This window comes from Hyaena hyaena, unplaced genomic scaffold (genome assembly GCF_003009895.1).
Source record: "Hyaena hyaena isolate Hyena2069 unplaced genomic scaffold, ASM300989v1 scaffold_297, whole genome shotgun sequence".
Taxonomy (NCBI): domain Eukaryota; kingdom Metazoa; phylum Chordata; class Mammalia; order Carnivora; family Hyaenidae; genus Hyaena; species Hyaena hyaena.
Window position 1 is genome coordinate 437848 of NW_024080929.1, and position 19817 is coordinate 457664.

General features: G+C 38.8%; 1 protein-coding gene across 1 annotated transcript in view; it reads left to right on the top strand.

Annotated features, from left to right (window-relative positions):
* LHFPL1 (LHFPL tetraspan subfamily member 1) overlaps positions 1-19817 on the top strand; it is a 44032-nt gene that overhangs the window by 10420 nt on the left and 13795 nt on the right. Inside the window, exon 2 of the mRNA XM_039247432.1 lies at positions 3255-3353. Coding sequence (XP_039103363.1) covers positions 3255-3353 — 99 coding nt within the window. The remainder of the gene's footprint in view (positions 1-3254; positions 3354-19817) is intronic.

Sequence of the window (19817 nt, forward strand, 5' to 3'; positions counted from 1 at the left end):
CCTCTAGGGTGTTGATAGTTTCCTGTCTCACGTTCAGGTCCTTTATCCATTTTGAGTTGATTTTTGTGTATGGTGTGAGAAAATGATCTAGTTTCATTCTTCTGCATGTTGCTGTCCAGTTCTCCCAACACCATCTGTTAAAAAGGCTGTCTCTTTTCCATTGGATATTCTTTCCTGCTTTGTCGAAGATCAGTTGGCTGTATACTTTTGGGTCCACTTCTGAGTTCTCAATTCTGTTCCATTGGTCTATGGGTCTGTTTTTGTGCCAATACCATACTGTCTTGATGATGACAGCTTTGTAGTAGAGGCTGAAGTCTGGGATGGTGATACCTCCCGTTTTGGTTTTATTTTTCAGTATTACTTTCGCTATTCGGGGTCTTTTGTGGTTCCATACAAATTTTTGGATAGTTTGTTCTAGTTTTGAGAAGTATGCTGGTGCAATTTTGATTGGAATTGCATTGAATGTGTAGAGTGCTTTAGGTAGTAATGACATCTTAACTATATTTATTCTTCCTATCCATGAGCATGGAATGTTTTTCCATTTCTTTGTGTCTTCTTCAATTTCCTTCATAAGTTTTCTATAGTTTTCATCATACAGATCTCTTGTATCCTTGGTTAGGTTTATTCCGAGGTATTTTATGGTTTTTTGTGCAATTGTGAAGGGGATCAGTTTCTTGATTTCTCTTTCTGTTGCTTCATTGTTGGTGTATAAAAATGCAACCGATTTCTGTACGTTGATTTTGTACCCTGCAACTTGGCTGAATTCTTGGATCAGTTCTAGTAGGCTTCTGGTGGAGTCTGTCGGGTTTTCTATGTAGAGTATCATGTCATCTGCGAAGAGTGAAAGTTTGACTTTGGAGGAGATAGTTTCTGACCTGAGCTCCTCATTACAGTAAAGTCTGAAGAACAAAAGAGGGCTGAAGAAAGTGGAAGGATCCCCCTGCCATGGCAAGACAGACACTTGGCCAGCACTAGTTCCTGCTTAAGCAATCAGAGTCCATGCCAGTCCCAGGGATCTGAACGTGGAGGTTGGAAAGCGGAACTGCCGTTTTTTCTTAAACCTGTGTTCTTTTCTTCCTAGTGTGTGTGGAAAAGCTCACTTTTTAGTATATCTTCCCTCAAAGGATAAGTACCAGAAGCAGAAGCAGGAAAAGGCTTAGGATTCATTTCCCATTTTGTCTTTAACCTATTGTGCATACTCTAAGCTCCATACTGTGGCTCATACCTCCTCATATCATAGGATTTCAGTTCATCTGTGGTAAAAACAAACAAACAAACAAACAAACACACACAACAAAGAGATCCCTAAACAAATAGGACTGTCATTCCATTGCCACTGGATAAATTCCAGAGCCTACAAAGACCTTTGAGTGACCAGTTTCATTTCCTTTAAGACCATCAGACAGATAAGAATGCCTTCTAATTTAAAGCATTCCACTCAAGGGAATTTCTATTTTTAATTGGTCATTCTTTTAGTTTCTAAATCCTCTCTTATTGTCAGAAAGTTATCTCCTTTTTCTTATTTAAATTCTTCTTGCTATTTCTTAAGGTCGTCACCTTTTTCTCTGGACTCATTGAATATTAAGAAAAGCTGATTTCCATGTTGCAGACAAGTTTGGAGTACTTTGTGGTCTTCTTCCAAAAGGACTCATCTTAAGGCAAAGTAGACTTATAAGCTTCTCAGAGTGTATGTCGAATCTTCCTCAGTGAGGAAAGGGAGGTGAAGGTGAGGCCAGCAGTCCCTGGAGTAGCCTGCCTTTCACTGTCCAGCTGAGCCCTGGAGCTCTGAAACCTATAAATATGCCATTCATTCATCATTGATCAAACACCTGCTCTGCGGAGGTTCTGTGTTATTAGTTTCTGCATTTATATTTATGGCACATGACCTTCCCATAACCTCTGGTGTGGCACCCAAGTATAATGTTCTTGTAATTAGGCTCTCTTGGTTGCAAGTAGAAGAGACTCACTTGAGCTCTCTCACTAAAAAGGGAGTTGATTATAACACAAGGAAAGTGGAACTGGAAAGCCATTGGGAAGGACTGGATTTTCTCTAGCTCTTTCGGGGGAAGTGTGCAGCTCTTCACCATGGTGTGTCTGCTTCATGCCACTGCATTCTCTCCCTCTAGGAAACAGTTTGCTCAGCCTACCCAGAATTGATGTCTATTTAGAACTTTGGATTTAATTTGGCTTAAGCTTGACACAGACTTGGTTCTACCTCTTGGTGTTTCTTCCCTAAGCTTTGCCCTATCTGCCAATTAGCTCAGCATCTCTGTTTCTTGATTAAACTGTCCAGAAAGAAGAACCAGGCCCAGCTGATATCTTCATGCCAGGATATGATATCACCCATCACTGAGCAGCCAATGAATTTGGTTGTTTTTGTGTCAGCTGTCATGCTTAGTCCAACCCACTGTCACCAAAGACATGAGGGAGGGGGAGGACATAGGTTATAAAATGTAAACCTAGGCAGTAGGGAAGAGCTGAGGATGATGCAGTTGTCTAAAAAGACAGTGTCAGCAAGAAGACCCAGATTTGTATCTCTGGTCAGAACAGTAAGGTTATTACTAACATCCCATCGTTTCTCTGTAGTGACCAAATAACCTAAACAAAATGGAGATGAAGACAGGGGGCACAGTGGAATGTATTGGAAGCCAAATAAAGGAGAGATGCTTAGCATTAAGCTGAAATTATTTCTCAGAATAAGACAGTATTTCTGGAAGAAGCAGTGTGGTGCTCTCCTCACCAGGAGAAGCCTACCCAATGTATATGCTTTCTGTAGAGGTCAGTCTGGCAGCTGAGTCCAAGATGTAGAAACCATGACCTACCTTTAACTAGTAAGGACCCATTTGACTCTTAGAAAAGGTTGAATTTTAGGAAAGAGTAACATTCTCTACATTGTTATCCTTGAAAATCAGACCAAGATAGAAGAAGAGTCTGTCTGATTGGAGAGACCAACTTAGCTTTGTAAGACTTTGTCAAAAACATTTTGGCTGTAAAAAGTCCACTGGCCTGTCTTAATTCTTAATACTGCCTTTTATTTATAAGTTGTTCCCTCTACTATCTACTGCAACTCACTACCTATGACATGGCAAAGAAATTCTGTTGAGTTGGTAGTGTCATAGACATTTAAGGTTAATGGGGAAAGGTAAACTCTGGAAACAAGAGGCAGAATTGTACCTGAGCTAATTCAGAGAGAATTTTGGGTGACAGAAGACTTGTTATACTTTTTCTACCTATGTGTATGCTTTTCTTTCCAGGGTTGCTGATAAGCTCAGGCTGTGCATTATACCCCTTAGGATGGAATAGCCCGGAGATAATGCAAACATGTGGGAATGTCTCCAATCAATTTCAGTTAGGTAAGGTGGTCTGGGCAGGATGGCAGTGATGGTTCTTTTGGGAATCTGGTTTTCCAAGAGCTTTACTTCTTGGAGGGGACTCTTCTTGCTAATGGTGCTTGTCTGAGTCTCTGTCATTATGTTAGCTTGTGGGAAGTGGTGACATGGCTAGATTAGTTTGGCCTTGATAACTCACAAAGGTTGAACATAAATTCCTCTTTATCAATTATGTTTCTCTATATCCTTTGTGAACTTTTACCCATAGTCCTGTGACAAGTTTGGGAAAGCCCTATCTACAGGGGTATTTCAAATGTCTAGAAACCGATGATCTGTCATTCTCTGAAAAAATTCTAGTTCCTATTACTATTTCCTTCCTAGGCACTGTTTTCCAAATATAAATCAACACTATCTCTTCTCACTCTCTACGGAGGATATAATAAGAAGTAATCTGCATCAAGCAGATTACCTTTACATTAAGCATTAGGAACCTAGATTAAATACTGGGAATTGTTACTAGCATTTTTACATTGTTACTAGTACATTAATGGCAGGAGCTATCAAATATTAGAATGAGTGACAGAGTAATTCTGGACTCTTCTATGGTTGCCAGTTCTCACTGAGAATGACAAGTTCACTAATGTGAATTGGGACTAGATTAGACTCTAACTGAAAGACTTCAAAAATATTTTCCCAATCTAGAAGAGAGTAGAAGGGAAAATGTCTAGGGTTCCTTAAGTATTCTCAATCATAGGAAAAGATTTTGGAACAATGAGGCCACCTATACCCTATAGCTTATGCTCTAATATTTCCCTTTCTATCTGTTGCCTAAGGCTGTTTTTTGAGTCTCATCTGACACATTTTTTGGAGAAAGGAGTTATTCACTATACAACCACAACATGAAAAATGGCTATATAGAAGATGTGACAAGTGTGGACCCTGGAATATCTAGTGTTAGTGGCTCAGGGCAGAGCTAACTGGCAAATACAATAATTCTGCCATGGGAGAAGGAATGAGTAAATATTTGGGGGAAGGTTCTTAAGAAAAAGGAAGCCAGCCATTATTCTAGCTAGCTGGGATAGAGAATTAAAGATTTAGTACATTTCTCCTATTTTGTTGTTAGACATATAAGTCTACTTTTTAAAATAACAGCTTTATTGATATACAATTCACATGCCATAAAGTCTGCCCTTTTAAAGCATACAATTAGTGCCTTTCACTATATATACAAAGTTGTACAATCATCACTACTATCTAATTCCAGCATACTTTTATAACCCCCAAAAGAAACCCCTTCCCCATAAGCAGTCACTCCCCGTTCCTCTCTGCATCCAGTCCCCCAGCAACCACTGTCAATATAGGTTTGCCTATACTGGAAATTTCATATAAATAGAATCATATAATATGTGGTTTTTACATCTGGCTTCTTTTACTTAGCATGTTCATCCAAGTTGTAGCATGTATCAGTAATTCTGTTTTTCATGGCTGAATAATACTCCATTGCATGACTATAACACATTTATCTTCTCATCAGTTGATGGATACTTGTTTTTTTTAAATTTCCGACTATTATGAATAATACTTCTATGAATATTTTTGTATGAACATAAATTTTCATTTCTCTTGGGTATATATCTAGGTGCAGAATTACTAAGTCAAGTGTGAATCTATATTTAAGCCTTTTGAGGAACTGCAAGGCCATTACATCATTTTATATTTCCACCAGCAATGTGCAAGTGTTCCAATTTCTCAACAGCTTCACCAATACTTATTTTCCATTAAATTTTTAAAATTTTTATTTAATTTTTATTTTTTTATTTTAAATAGTTTATTATTAAGTTGGATTCCATATAACACCCAGTGCTCATCCCCACAAGTGCCCTCCTTCATGCCCATCAACCCCCTCTCCCTCCCCCCACCCCATATGCCCTCAGTTTGTTCTCAGCATTCAAGAGTCTCTCATGGTTTGTCTCCCTCCCTCTCCCCTACTATTTTTCCCCTTCTTCTCCCCCATGGTCCTTTGTTAAGTTCCTCCTAATCCTCCTATACGTGAAAACATATGGTATTTGTTCTTCTCTGCCTGACTTATTCGCTCAGCATAATACCCTCAAGGTCCATCCATGTTGCTACACATGGCCAGATTTCATTCTTTCTCATTGCCATGTAGTATTCCATTGTATAGATAAACCACATCTTCTTGATCCATTCCTCAGTTGATGGACACTTAGGCTCTTTCCATGTTTTGGCTATTGTTGAGAGTGCTGCTATGAACATTGGGGTACATGTGCCCCTATGTATCAGCACTCCTGTATCCCTTGGGTAAATTCCCAGCAGTGCTATTGCTGGGTCATAGGGGAGTTCTACTGTTAATTTCCTGAGGAACCTCTACACTGGTTTCCAGAGGGGCTGCACCAGTTTACATTCCCCAAGCTCCACACCCGAAAAACAAACAATCCAGTGAAAAAATGGGCAGAAGACATGAATAGACACTTCTCCAAAGAGGACATCCAGATGGCCAACAGACACATGAAATGATGCTCAGCATCCCTCCTCATCAGGGAAATACAAATCAAAACCACACTGAAATACCACCTCATGCCAGTCAGAGTGGCTAAAATGAGCAAATCAGAGGACTCCATTAATATTTTTAATGTTTATTTGTTTTTGAGAGAGACAGAGAGAGAACATGAGCAGGGGAGGGGCAGAGAGAGGGGGGGGGGAGACACGGAATCCTAATCAGGCTCCAGGCTCCGAGCTGTTGGTACAGAGCCCGACACAAGGCTTAAATTCATGAACTGTGAGATCATGACCTGAGCTGAAGTCTGACGCTTAACCAAATAGCCAACCAGGTGCCACTGTTTTCCATTTTTAAAAGTTACAGCTATGCCAGTGGTTGTGAAGTGGTATCTCAATATGATTTGAATTTGCATTTCCCTGATAATTGAGGATGTTGAGCTTCTTTTCATTTACTTATTGAACATATCCTTCCTATATCTTCCTTAGAGAAATGTCTATTCAAATTATTTGCCTATTTTTAACTGGGCCATTTGCCTTTTTTGTTATTGTTGCTGAGTTGTAAGAGTTCTTTATGTATTCTGGATACTAGACCCTTTTCAGATATGATTTGCAAGTATTTTTTCTCATTCTATGGGTTATATTTTACTTTCTTGATGATATCCTTTGAAGTACAAAGTTATTTAATTTTGATGAAATCCAATTTTATCTATTTTTCTTTTGTTTCTTGTGTTTTTGGTGTCATATCTAAGAATATATTACCAAACCCAAGGTCATGAAGACTATTTTGGCCATTCTGGATCTCTTATATTTCTATGTAAATTTTAGATTCAGCTTGTCAATTTCTGCACAAAAGCCAGCTGGGATTTTGATAGAGATTGGGTTGAATATGTATATAAGTTTGGAGAATATTGCTACTTTCACAATATTAAGTTTTCCAACCCAAAAACACAAGATGATGTTCCATTGAGTTAGATCACCTTTAGTTTTTTTCAATGGTATTTTGTAGATTTTGGTATACAAGTCTCACTTCTGTTGTTAAATATATTCTTAAGTATTTTGTTGTTTTTGATAATATTATAAATGGAAGTGTCTTGTTAATTTTATATTTCTATTGTTAATTGTTAATGTGTATAGAAATACAAATGGTTTTTCTATATTGACCTTGTATCCATCAAGCTTGCTGAACTCCTTTATTAATTCTAATGATTTTTTTTGGTAGATATCTTAGGATTTTCTATATTTAAGGTCATATTATCTGATAGCAGAGATAGTTTTACTTCTTCCTTTCCAATCTGGATGTCTTTTATGTCTTTTCATTATCTAATTGCCTTGGCCAGAACCTCCACAACAATGTTGAATAGAACTGGTGAGAGGAAACATTATTGTCTTATCCCTGAACTTAGGGGTAAAGCATCCAGTTTTCTACCACTAAGTATTAATGTTAACTATGGGCTTTTTCCCCCCACAGATGGCTTTTATTAGGTTGAGAAAGTTCTCTTTTATCTATTCCTAGTGTGTTAAGTGGATTCATCATGAAAGGGTGATAGATTTTGTCAAATACTTTTTCTTCACCTACTGAGATGATCACATGTTTTTTACTGATTGATTTTCATATGTTAAACCAACCTTGCATTTCAGTGATAAATCACAGTTGGTTATGGTGCATATAATCCATTTTATATGTTATTGGGTTTGGTTTGTTGGTATTTTATTGAGGATTTTTGCATCTATATTCATTAGGGATATTGGTCTATGGATTTATTTCTTATGATGTGTTTGTTGGATTTTGGTATGAAGGTAACATTGGCTTCATAGAATGAGTTGCTACTTTGTTTACTGTAGATTCCAAGGTAAAAGGTTGCAGACATGATTTGCATATAGTCATTTGGCAGTTTTCTGCACTAATCACCACGCTCAAGTGAGCAATTTTATGTGTGGCTGCCTTCGTTTTAAGTTTATGGCCATCAATCATGTTTATCATAGGATCATTATTTTTCTGTTAATTTTTACTCAATATTTCGTTATTGTTTCTCTCTCCATTACATTTTCCTCTTTTATTACCCTTCTCTCCTGTACCATCTGTCTCCCCAAGGACTTTAGCTCCCCTGTCCTCAGTGCACTAGATAATGTAGCTTTGTCAATGCTTAGGGATAAAGAGATTGCTGAATCGTGCTTGGGTCAAGCCTCCCAGTTCCTTATTTCAATCACCCTTTCTAATTCTTTCAGTCACCTAAGTGTCTCTCAACCATGAGCCACATTTCCTGCCCATATTCCTCAATTACAGGCCTCAATATTAACACTTTTCTGGTTGAAAAAAACCTGGTTAATGCTGAAAAGAAAAGACAATCTCTGCCATTCTTGACCCTTTTCTGGTCAGCTGCCCAAATATACATGATGGTGCCAACTATATTATCAGCTGTTCCCTTGTAATATAGAGGTGACAGGAGCAGCAGCAAAACATGTAGTAGAATTTAAAAATATATTTTATGATAGGTTGTTAATACCCAGCTTGTGGATACCAAGGTTTGGAAAGGCCAATGCTAGGAGTACAACTATTCCCCTTAGACGTTTGTTTAATACACTTGAGATTCTGGGGTGCCTTGGTGGCTCAGTCAGTTGAGCATCCGACTTTGGCTCAGGTCATGATCTCATGGTTCATGTGTTCAAGCCCTGTATTGGGCTCTGTGCTGACAGCTCAAAGCCTGCTTCAGATTCTGCGTCTCCCTCTCTCTCTGCCCTCCACCTCAAAAAGTAAATAAACATTAAAAAATAAGAGTATATTAATACTCTGGAGATTCTGGTAATGCGGAAGCACCCTTGGCATACCTTTGACATTGTGTTGATAGATGAATGAAATACAAGAAAAGTACACTCGGTATCCAGTGTACATACTTTTGTTTCTTTTTCCTTGAAAGGCAGCATGGTATACTGAAAGATCATAGGCTTTGGAGTCAAAGATCTCAGTTGCTATCCAGGCTCTTCCCCCCCACCCCATGTATTTGTACAGGGGTAAAGTCACTTAGTGTCTATGTCTCACCTTCCTTCTCTGTAAAATGGGGGCAGAATGTGCTGGAGGGTAGACTATCTATTGATGGCATTACTTTGATTCTGCTGTAGGCCCTCTACAATGCACTCTGTATTTTGGAAATGAAGTTTCACAGAGTCAAGAAAGCCATGAGCCCTACCGGAGGAACAAAGCTTCTTACCCTGACTTGCTTGAGAGAGATGAAGAGAATGAGGAGGACAATGGAGCAGGCATTGTTAGTCAGCCAAGGTGATTGTGAGAATGAGTAAAATATAATTCTACTCTGAGACTCTGGATAGCCTCCTTCATCTTCCAGTATGAAGGGGTCACACTTGCATCTTTAGCTCCTCTTTCCATGGGTTCCCATTGCAGTTATCCCGAACCATCCACTGTTATGATTTTTAGTCCTAACCTGAATTATGAAAGATTCTGAATTATTAAAGGCATAACTTGTATTAAGGCAGCAATCTTGAGGTCTGTTGGATGAAAGATGGGCACAAATTCTTTGAAGCTCTTCCCATAAAGAAGCTAGATGTATCTCTACCGCTTATGTTATAAATCTGGGCTGGCCTATAACTGCTTTAACCAATAGAGTGTGGCATAAGTGACATAAAGCTCATTTTAGGCCTAGCCTCAAAGAACCTGCAGTTTCCATATTGGTTTCTGGGACCTCTAAGGCATCATATAAAAACTTTGGCTATTCTGCTGGAGTGATCAAACGGAAAATCCCAGAGATATCTGGAAACAGAGAGGCCCAGTTGAGTCCAAACTTCCAGCCATTCCTGCCAAAGCACCAGACATGTGAGTAAAACAGCTCTAGGCCTTCCATTCAAGCCATCTGAATACCATTGAATGACTCTAGTTAAAGCTAATTGCAGTGGAAAAATTGCTCAGCTGAGCCCTGACCAAATTATTACCTATAGATTCATGAGATATAATAAAATGGATTTTTTTTAGTTTATTTATTTATTTTTGAGAAGGAGGGAGGGACAGGGAGAGAGGGAGAGAAGGAATCCCAAGCAGGCTCCATGCTGAGACCATGGAGACTGACGCAGGGCTTTATCTCACTAATCGTGAGATCATGACGTAAGCCAAAATCAAGAGTTGGATGCTTAACTGAGGTTAAGAAGGTGCCCCAAAATGGATATTGTTTTAATCTACTATGTTCTGGGGGTAGTTTTTTATTTTTATTTTTTTAATGTTTATTTATTTTTGAGAGAGAGACAGAGTGTGAGCAGTAGAGGGGCAGAGAGAGAGAGAGAGAGAGGGAAACATTCTCAGAGAATCTGAAGTAGGCTCCAGGCTCTGAGTTGTTAGCACAGAGCCCAGTCCGGGGCTTGAACTGATGTACTTCGAGATCATGACAAGAGCTGAAGTTGGACATTTAACTGATTGAGCCACCAGGCAGTTCTCTAGGGGTAGTTTGTTACACAACAATGGATAATCAGAAAAATTCCAAATCATATGCATACAAAGTTAAGATTATTATTTTCCATCAAAAGTTATTTATGTATGTGATTAAACAATACATAAACATATAAAATGCAAAGTCAAAGTCTTTTTCCTAACCTTGACTCCATTCCCCAAAGGGACCATTAAATTTTAATTTAAATTTAAAATTCCAGAATTTTAATAAATATAAAAATATGAGTATATCTTAATTTATTCAGCCAAGATCATATTATGTATCTATCTAGCTATCTATACTATTCTGCACCTTGCATTTTTTACTTACCAAAATCTCCTAGAGAGCTATCAATGTTTATAGTTCTCCTTTCTACATTTTAAGAATGCCATATGTTCCCATTGTAAAGATAGCATAAACTCTATGAAGACAGAGATTTTTTTCCTCTGAGATTAAGTAACTTGCTTAAGGACACTCAGCTGATAAATTGGCAGAGCTGGGATGTGAATTCTAGAAATCTGGTTCTGGCTAGCACCATCCAATAGAAGTTCCTGCAATGATGAAAATGTTCTGTGTCATTCTGTCCGATGTGTTTAGCCTTTAGCCATATGTTATTGTTGAACAATTGAAATGTTAGGTTGGTGTGACTGAATTTTTAATTTAACCTAATAAATATTTAATCTTATTAATTAATTAATTTTTAAATTAATTTTATTAATTTAAATGCAATAACCACAGCGTGACTAGTGGCTACCATACTGGAAGGCAGGGCTTGAGAGTCCATGTTCTTAACTGCTATGCTCCTCTGTAGAGAAGAAAGAGCTTACTAAGGAGACCCAGAAAGAATAGCCAGAGAGACATATAAAGAAAAATAAAGGGGTGCCTGGGTGGCTCAGTTGGTAGAGCATGCGACTCTTGATCTTGAGGTTGTAAGTTCAAGTCCCATGTTGGGTGTATAGAGTACTTAAAAATAAAATATTATTTTATTTTACTTTATCATTTTAATAGAGAAAGAGAGTGCATATGTACAAGTGGGGGAGGAGCAGAGGGAGAAGGAAAGAGAATCTCAAGCTAGCTCTACACCCAGTACAGACCCCAACTCGGGGCTTGATCTCATGACCATGAGATCATGACCTGAACTGAAATCAAGAGTCAGATGCTTAACCAACTGAGACACTGAGGTGCCCCTAAAAAGAAAATATTTAAAAAAAGAATGCAGGGTCACCAAAACGAAGAGAAAGAAAATACATCAAAGAAGAAGAAGGTGTAGTCAATTGTGTTTAATGCTGATTCAAGTTGCTAGATGAGGATATAGAAGTAACCACTGGCATCAGCCAGACAAGTTGACCTAGAGGAGTTTTTCAGTTATAGATATTGGAGTAATTATGAGATGAAGAAAATTAAAGCAGCATGTGTGAACAATTCTTTCAAAAAGTTTTGCTATGGGAGAAAGCAGAGAAACTGAGCAGTAGCTGGAGGAGAGGAGAATGTAGGATTAAGAGACATTTTTTCTAAGATGGCCAAATACTTGAGTAATGATGATAATGATCCTATGGTGGAGAGAGATTGGTACAGAAAAGGAAGGTCCATGAGAAGGTGAAAGTACAAGAAGGAGGAACCTTGAACAGAGACTTCATTTCAGTAGGTTTTACATATTTCAGATTCATTGTGGTTTTCAAAATCCTCTTAGATCCACAAAACTACTAGGGAATTCCTTCATACCCAATGGCCAATACAGACAGATGACACTTAACTAAGCCCCACTGAGACTTTTGAGAAGCTGAATACTTTTAATGGGACAGAGCTGTTTTCAAGCTAGCTTATAAAACCAGTGTGTTATCAATAGCACTTAGTTGTAAGGTCTATCAATGGATCACATTTGCACGTCTTCTCATGAATAGTATCTAATCTGTTTTTCAAAAATGCATGGATAGGGGATAGAAATATGCCCATTTTATAATGAGGAAAGCCTGAGGTAGGAATAGGTGAAGTGATTTGTGTAAGGTCATACAGCAAGTTAAAGGCAGAATTGTGAATGGAGCTTATCACCTAATTCACTGTCCTATGTGCACACAATGACTTTTCCCCTCTCCACTTGTGAGAGCGTGTCTTGAGTCATTTGAGAATTTTTTCTTAAGATACACTTTAGCTCTATTGTTTTCAGAAACAAATGTCTAAAACATCATGGAAAGTACCTAGTTTTTGATTCTTGTCTCCCTCACTTCCACCCTTAGTCTGAGTTCCCTGTCATCTTTTAGTGTAGTCAGGGTGCAAATATATAAGGCAGCAGCTGAACCTGATGGGATTCTGGAAGAGGTTGTAAGTGGAATGGATATGTGTGGGAAATTTTAAAGTGCCTCTAGATTTGACTTGCATTAGTAAAGATACCTAAGTTGTCTTGCTAAACTTAATCATAGAATAAAGGCATGCAAAAGTTTTGTTTCATATGTTCTATGATTATATACAATCTACCTAGGGCCTCTCCTAGGCATAAGGAATGTATAATGAATCCTCAAACTCTTTTACCGCAAAAGTTTGGTTATCACCAGCTAGACTCCCAAGACCTGACCTTTACTCCCCTCCTGCTTATACTCACCAACCTTCATTCCACATTTTTTTCTTAAGCTCTTTTTTCCAGCTTATCTCTTAACTTAGGCAAATGGAAAGTGAAACTGTCCTTGGAGCAAGTGAGGGCCCTGACAAGACCTCCACCAGCCCAGACCATCGAGACTAGTTTTAACTTAACCCCTGACTTGCACCTGCACAGATGGACCATGGAGTGACCTCTAGAATGACCCATGACTGCCTTTATTTTAATACTAAAATCTCCATCCAAGTTAGAGCCTCAGCCTCATTACATAACATACAGTGTATGTATAGACATATTTCTTTCAGGTACATGTGCGACCTTATGACAAGGCTTCCCTATCTAAATATTTATCCTAACCCTAAATAAAAGGAGTCCATGAACCCCTGCTTGGGGAGTCATGGCTTTGGAAGCTATTCCCTTGTGATCTCCTTATTTGCTACAAATAAAGTTTACTTTGTGCGACAACTCAACCTGGTACAGTGTCTGACTCACCAAGGAGCCAACTCGTGTTGGTTCTGTTACATGACCACCTCCCTTCCATTGCCTCTCCTATTTCTAGGATCTTCTCTCATGTCTCCCAGTCTATCCTCCAGGTCCCCTACTGTCCCAATCCTCCCTCAGTGCCTGCTCTAACTCTCTGGAACATACCTTATCTGGCTCTCACGCACCTGGGTCATCAGTTGAGCAGTTTAAGTAATTGACTCTTTTTCTTCTTTTTCTCCATTCAAAGAGGAAATTAATTTGTATGAAACGGTTGCAGGATTTTTTTTTTTACCTCAACATCCAGGGTTCATTGTCTTGCCACTTCAAAGAATGAAGATGTGGACACAAATTGAGCAGTAGGCAAAATTTTATTAGAATATAAGATCAGAAAGGAAGAACAGTAGGAAAGGTCTCTTTACAGAGAGGGGGCATTCAAAGGTGAATACCCACAATTATGAGCAAAGATTCTTATTTTATAAGGTTCTGGTCCCCCCTTTCCCTTCCCCCTTGTTCCTTCTCAGGTTCTACCCTTATTGGCTGGATAACTCTAGGTGCTGGGTTGTCCATTCCTGATTGGCTTGATTCCATTGCATGAGGGGTGGTCTATGGCCGTACCATTCCTTGTGGGTCATGCATTTTATGGTCTACTACTTATTTTCAGTTAGGTCTTTTGTCAAATTCCTGAAGGAAACCTGAGGGGGAGTAGGTGGTGTCTGTTACATTCTTAAGAGGAAACCTATGCCTGAGGAGCTCTGCTGTGGTCAGAGAGACTCCCAGAATTGTTTCAAAATATATCTTTTTCCCCACCCAGGAACCTCAGGTCCTAATCTTTCCCTCTCTGCCTACTGAATCGTACCTTTTCCTATCATAAAAGTACAAAAGACCCCCAAATAGCCAAAAAAAAGTCTTGAGAAAAGAGAACAAAGTTGGATGGATCATGTTTCCTGATTTCAAACTATATGACAAATCTATAGTAGTCAAAACAGTCTGGTATTGACATAAGAACAGACACATAGATTAATGGAACAGACTAGTGAGCTCAGAAATAAACCACACAAATTAATTTGCAACAAAGGAACCAAGAATATACAATGAGAAAAGGAACATCTCTTTAACAAATGGTATTCAGAAAACTGAATAATTATATGCAAAAGAATGAAGCTGGACCGCTATCTTATACTGTACACAAAAAATTAATTGAAAATGGATCAAAGACTTAAACATAAGACCTGAAACCAAAAAACCCCTAGAAGAAAACATAGGAAGTAAGCTCCTTGACATTGGTCTTGCCAATGGTTTTTTGGATTTGGCACAAAAAGCAAAGGTAACAAAAGCAAAAATAAACAAGTGGATCTATATTAAACTAAAAAGTTTCTGCATAGCAAAGGAAACCATCAGCAAAATGCAAAGCAACCTACCAAATTGGAGAATGTATATGCAAATGATATAGCTGATAAAGGGTTAATGTTCAAAATATATAAAGAACACACACAACTCAATAGCAGAAAAACCTCAAACAATCCAATTTTTAAAAATGGGCAGAGTATAATATGAATAGACATCTTTTCAAAGAAGACATACAGATGGCCAACAGGCACATAAAAAAGTGCTCAACGCACCAATTTTCAGGAAATGCAGATCAAAATCACAATGAGATATCACCTCACACTTGTTAGAGTGGCTATTATCAAAAAGACAAAAAATAAGAAGTGTTGGTGAGGATGTAGAAAAAAGGGAACCCCCATGCCCTGTAGGTGGGAGTGTAAATTGGTGCAGCCACTGTGGAAAACAGTGTGGAAATTCCTCAAAAAGTTGAAAAATAAAACTACCATATGATCCAGCAATTTCATTTCTTGCTATTTATCCAAAGGAAATGAAAACACTACCTCAAAAAGATATAGGCACTCCCCTGTTCATTGCAGCATTATTTACAATAACAAAATTATGGAAGCAAACTACGATGGATGAATGGATAAAGAAAATGTGGAATATGGATACTGTGGAATATTATTCAAGCATAAAAAGAAGGAAATCTTGACATTTTTGACAACATGGATTGACCTTGAGGCCATTATGCTTTGTGAAATAAGTCAGACAGTGAAAGGTAAATACTGTATGATCTATGAAACCAACCAAACCAAACTCATGGATACAGTGAAATGATTGGTTATTGCCAGAGGCAGAGGGTGGACGGTGGGTGAAATGGGTGAAGAGGCCCAAAAGGTTTAAATTACCAATTAAAAAATAAATAAGTCTTGGGGATGTAATTAATGTACAATGGTGACTATAGTTAGTTATATTGTATTGGATATTTGAAAGTTGCTAAGAGAGTAGACTTTTAAAGTTATCATAAGAAAAATATTGTAACTATGTATGGTGATGGATGTTAAGTAGACTTATTGTGATGTTAATTTCACAGCATATACAAATATTGAAACATGTACATCTGAAATGAATATAATGTCGTATGTCAATTATCTCTCAATAAAAAACAAGTAAGAAATTAAAAATCAAATACTTAATGCAGGAAAAAAACCAAACACTGATCAGGAGCTTGCACTGAAACCTACAATGGGAGGGACCTTGCAGATCAATCGGTGGGCTTATTTATTTCTAGTGAGACTCAATAGGGGCAGGTGACTTTGTCAAAGCCCCACTCCTAGAGACCTGGGACTAGCTTCCTGACTCACACATACTGCCAGTGCTGCCCAATAGCAATCCAATCAATACCTGTTTGTTGATTGAATCAGTCATTCAGTATGAAGGGGAAAGTCAGACAAAGGCTCCCAGCAACAGTCCTGTTAAGTGCAAACTTCCCCACACTTTAATTTGATTAATTAAATGAAAGATTTAAGCTGAGAAAGGTGTTTTGATGGTTGTTAGTTAAACTCTGGCCATCAAATAGAGATTTCAACAACTTGAACCCACACAAGTGAATCCTCAGTCCAACATTAAATTGATACATTTAACTCCACCTCCTATTTGTCCTTCACGGAGCCTCTAATCGGCAGGAATAGTGTGAGCCAGGGAAGAACCCAGGGGAAGATTGCCTAGTGGTACGAGTGGGCTTTAGCACAGCTATATCTTTAGCTCTGTGATCTTGGGCCAGTTTTTCAGCATTCTGGAGCTTATTGCTACCTCATGGGGTTGTCGTGAGGATTAAATGAGATCACATATGCAAAACACATAGTGCAATGTTTGGCATACAATAACCAGTCAATAGTTGTTGTCTGATATCATCATCATTAGAATAATACCAATTGTTGAAATAGAAATGCTCCCAGTACTTTTCAGTAGTTTTCAGAACAAGGACTTACTACAGCAAAGAGCCATTATTTATTTACAGCATGATGGATTAAAAACAACAGGTTAATAGTAGAAAGACCTGCATTCAAATTTGAGCCCTGCCATTTCCTAGTTGTGCATTTGGGGGCATGCTGGTTAACCTCACTGTGTCACCATTAATGGGTATCAATAAAAATATTTTTCTCCATAAGGTTATTTAGCAGATTAAGTGAAGTGATACATACAAAGTATTTCACACAATAGGCTGCACTAAATGTAACTTGTGTTTGTAGGTGGTCGGCCCAGTTCTCCAGAGCCTCTTTAGGGAGGACGTCCCAGGCTTGACTTCTGGGAGGGAGGGAGAGACCCATTCGACTTGACAAAGGCCTGCAACAGAGGCTACCCAAACGCCTTGTGTGCTCCCTGCATTTCCTCTCTCTGAGGCCCATTTCCTTTGTTCTCTCATCATTTCCTCTCATTCTTGCCAGTTCAAAGCCTTTTATGGTGACTCGGGGTTTAGACTTTATGGGTTCAGTTTCCAGGCATTTCCTGTTACTTTTCCTCTCTATCAGTTTCCTTCTTTACAGCCAGTCTGTTTTCTGCTCACCACAGCACAATGAGGCAGCTTAATACATTCTCACGTCCACAGAGGGGCAGCAGAGTGTGGTAGAAACAGTCCTGGCCTGGCTATCAGGACAGCTGTGTTTTAATTTTCCTAAATTTTCTTGGGCACGTTATGTCCCCACCCTGAGCCTCGGTTTCTCTCTTTTTATAGAGAGAGCATTGAATTAGACTGATGAGCAACTAGAGGCCCCAGACACCTACCTAGATCCCTGCTGTAACCCACCTACCTTTGTGGTGAAGCCTTTGATCTAATTTCATGTTTATCTCTTGTGTTCTCAAAAGCCCAGAAAGATAAACCAATCTACTTAAGGCAGCCTTCCTGGAGGAGAGGAGCCTTTTATTATCACTAACCCATGGGAGTGAGGGCCAGCGATTGACCCAGGGGATTGAGAAAAGCAATTCATTCATTGGGCAGCATCAGCCAGAATGCCCTGGGCAGCCTGTCCTTCTGCAAAACTCCTGGCTCAGGTGTTGCTTATGGTTTTTCAGTTGCCCTCCTAACTCACACGAAGAGGAGTTTCCATCCAGAAAAGCTGGGCTAAGCTGGAACAGACAGGAGGGGATCAGTGAGTCAAGAATCAACTTAATCAACTGTATATCCCTGGTACCTGGCACGTGCTTGGCACTCTCTAAATGTTGCTCTGAGTGGGATGAACAAATTGTAAGGTGCCTCTGTTGCCATCTTCCTATGTGACCATGGCCAAGTCTCTCAGCTCCTTATTTTTTGTGTTTTTTATTGAAACATTTGACCTATAATTGTATAAGTTTAAGGTGTATACCATATTAATATGATATATTTAATATATTGTCATATGATTGCCATTAGAGTGATAATTAGCACCTCTATCACATTACATACTTATTTCTTTTTAGTGGCAGAATAATTAAGTTCTAGTCTTTTAGCAAGTTTGATGATTATAATACATTATTATTGTCTATATTCACTATACTGTGCATTAGACCTTTAGGGTTTATTTACTCTCTGCTGACAATTTGTACCCTTAAACAGCAACTGTCCTATCTCCCCACCCCCAGCCCCTGGTAACCACAATTTTACTCTGTTTTTGATGACTTTGGCTTTTTAAGAATCCTCATATACATGTCACCTCTTTCTTTATTATTATTTATTTTTAAATGTTTATTTACTTTAGAGTGAGATTGTGAGCCAGGGAGGGGCAGAGAAAGAGGGAGACACAGAATCTGAAGTAGACTCCAGGCTCTGAGCTGTCAGCACAGAGCCTGATGCAGAGCTCAAACCCAGGAACCATGAGATCATGTCCTGAGCCCAAATTCAATGCTTAACTGACTGAGCCCCCTCCCAGCTGCCCCAGTGCCCCTACATTTCACTTCATTAATCCTAGTTCCCCATGACTAAAGCGAGGGTGGTTTTATCTACTTTCAGGGATTTTTTTGGCCATGAAATGACAAAGTGCGCATAAATGTACTTTATCAAAACAATGCTCTACAGGCATAAGGGGTAGAAGATGAGAAAGCTTATCTACTGTTAGATTCCTCCCCCCACAATATATGATTTTAGTGACTAAACTTCAGTGCCAGGTTTCTCACTGATCATCTTCTCTTAAAAATAGTGAGGAACTTAAAGTAATGAGATTCTATACATCCCATGGGATGCTAAGCTATTTTAATTTTGAATAGAAAAAACAATGATGGTGCTTATAAACATTTCTGCCTTTCCTGAAATAGCCAGCATGAGAAAAATGTGCTTACCCCTGGAAGAGTTGATCCCTAAGGTGACTTCCAGCCTGATGACTCCAGAGGGAGACAAGACTCTAAAAGACCCTAGAGGTCAGGTTCTCTCTTTTACTTGGCCTTATTTCCCCCACTTAATGCCTTGCAGAGGATCTAGCTGCTCATTCACTGAAACAGTGAAAGCAGACTTGTGAACTGATTGTCTGTACATCAGACCACCACGAGATGGCAGTAAAGTCAGGCGAATTCATTCTATTCTCTGCTGCTTTCTCAGTTCAGCCTCTGGTACTCAGGTCAAAGAATATGATTCACGCTTAATTTCCTTGCTTCCGTTTCCTCCACTCAAATTTCCTTCTATAAACCTCAATATCTGTCTTCTTTGTTCCCCTCAATTTTAGTGTGTGTCTTTCCCTGGCTACTCTGGAATGATACATATCGTAAGCCTTTCTTTAGAAACAGAAACCATTTGTAAATAGGGGTGTTAGTACTGTAATGCCCATTTTCACAGGGCTTTTGTGAGGATGGAATGAAATGATGTACCTAAAATTTAGTATAGGGTCTGAACTCAACAAATGTTAACAATGACTGCCATTATCAGTATTGTTATTCTTAAAGGTTAGACTGACCCAGGTTATTTGATAAGTGAAACAGATTTCAAAGGCAGGAACCAGAAGTAAACTGGGGAACAATTCTTGCACAAATATCCTTGGGGCAATTCTCTGTCAAGGTTAGAGTTATAGGGGTGGAAATATATGTCTTTCTGTTATGTTGTATGACCTTTTCAAACAATCGTTACCAAGCCCCACACAGGTGAATTGGGAGAAATTGCATACAAATGTGTCTTTCAAG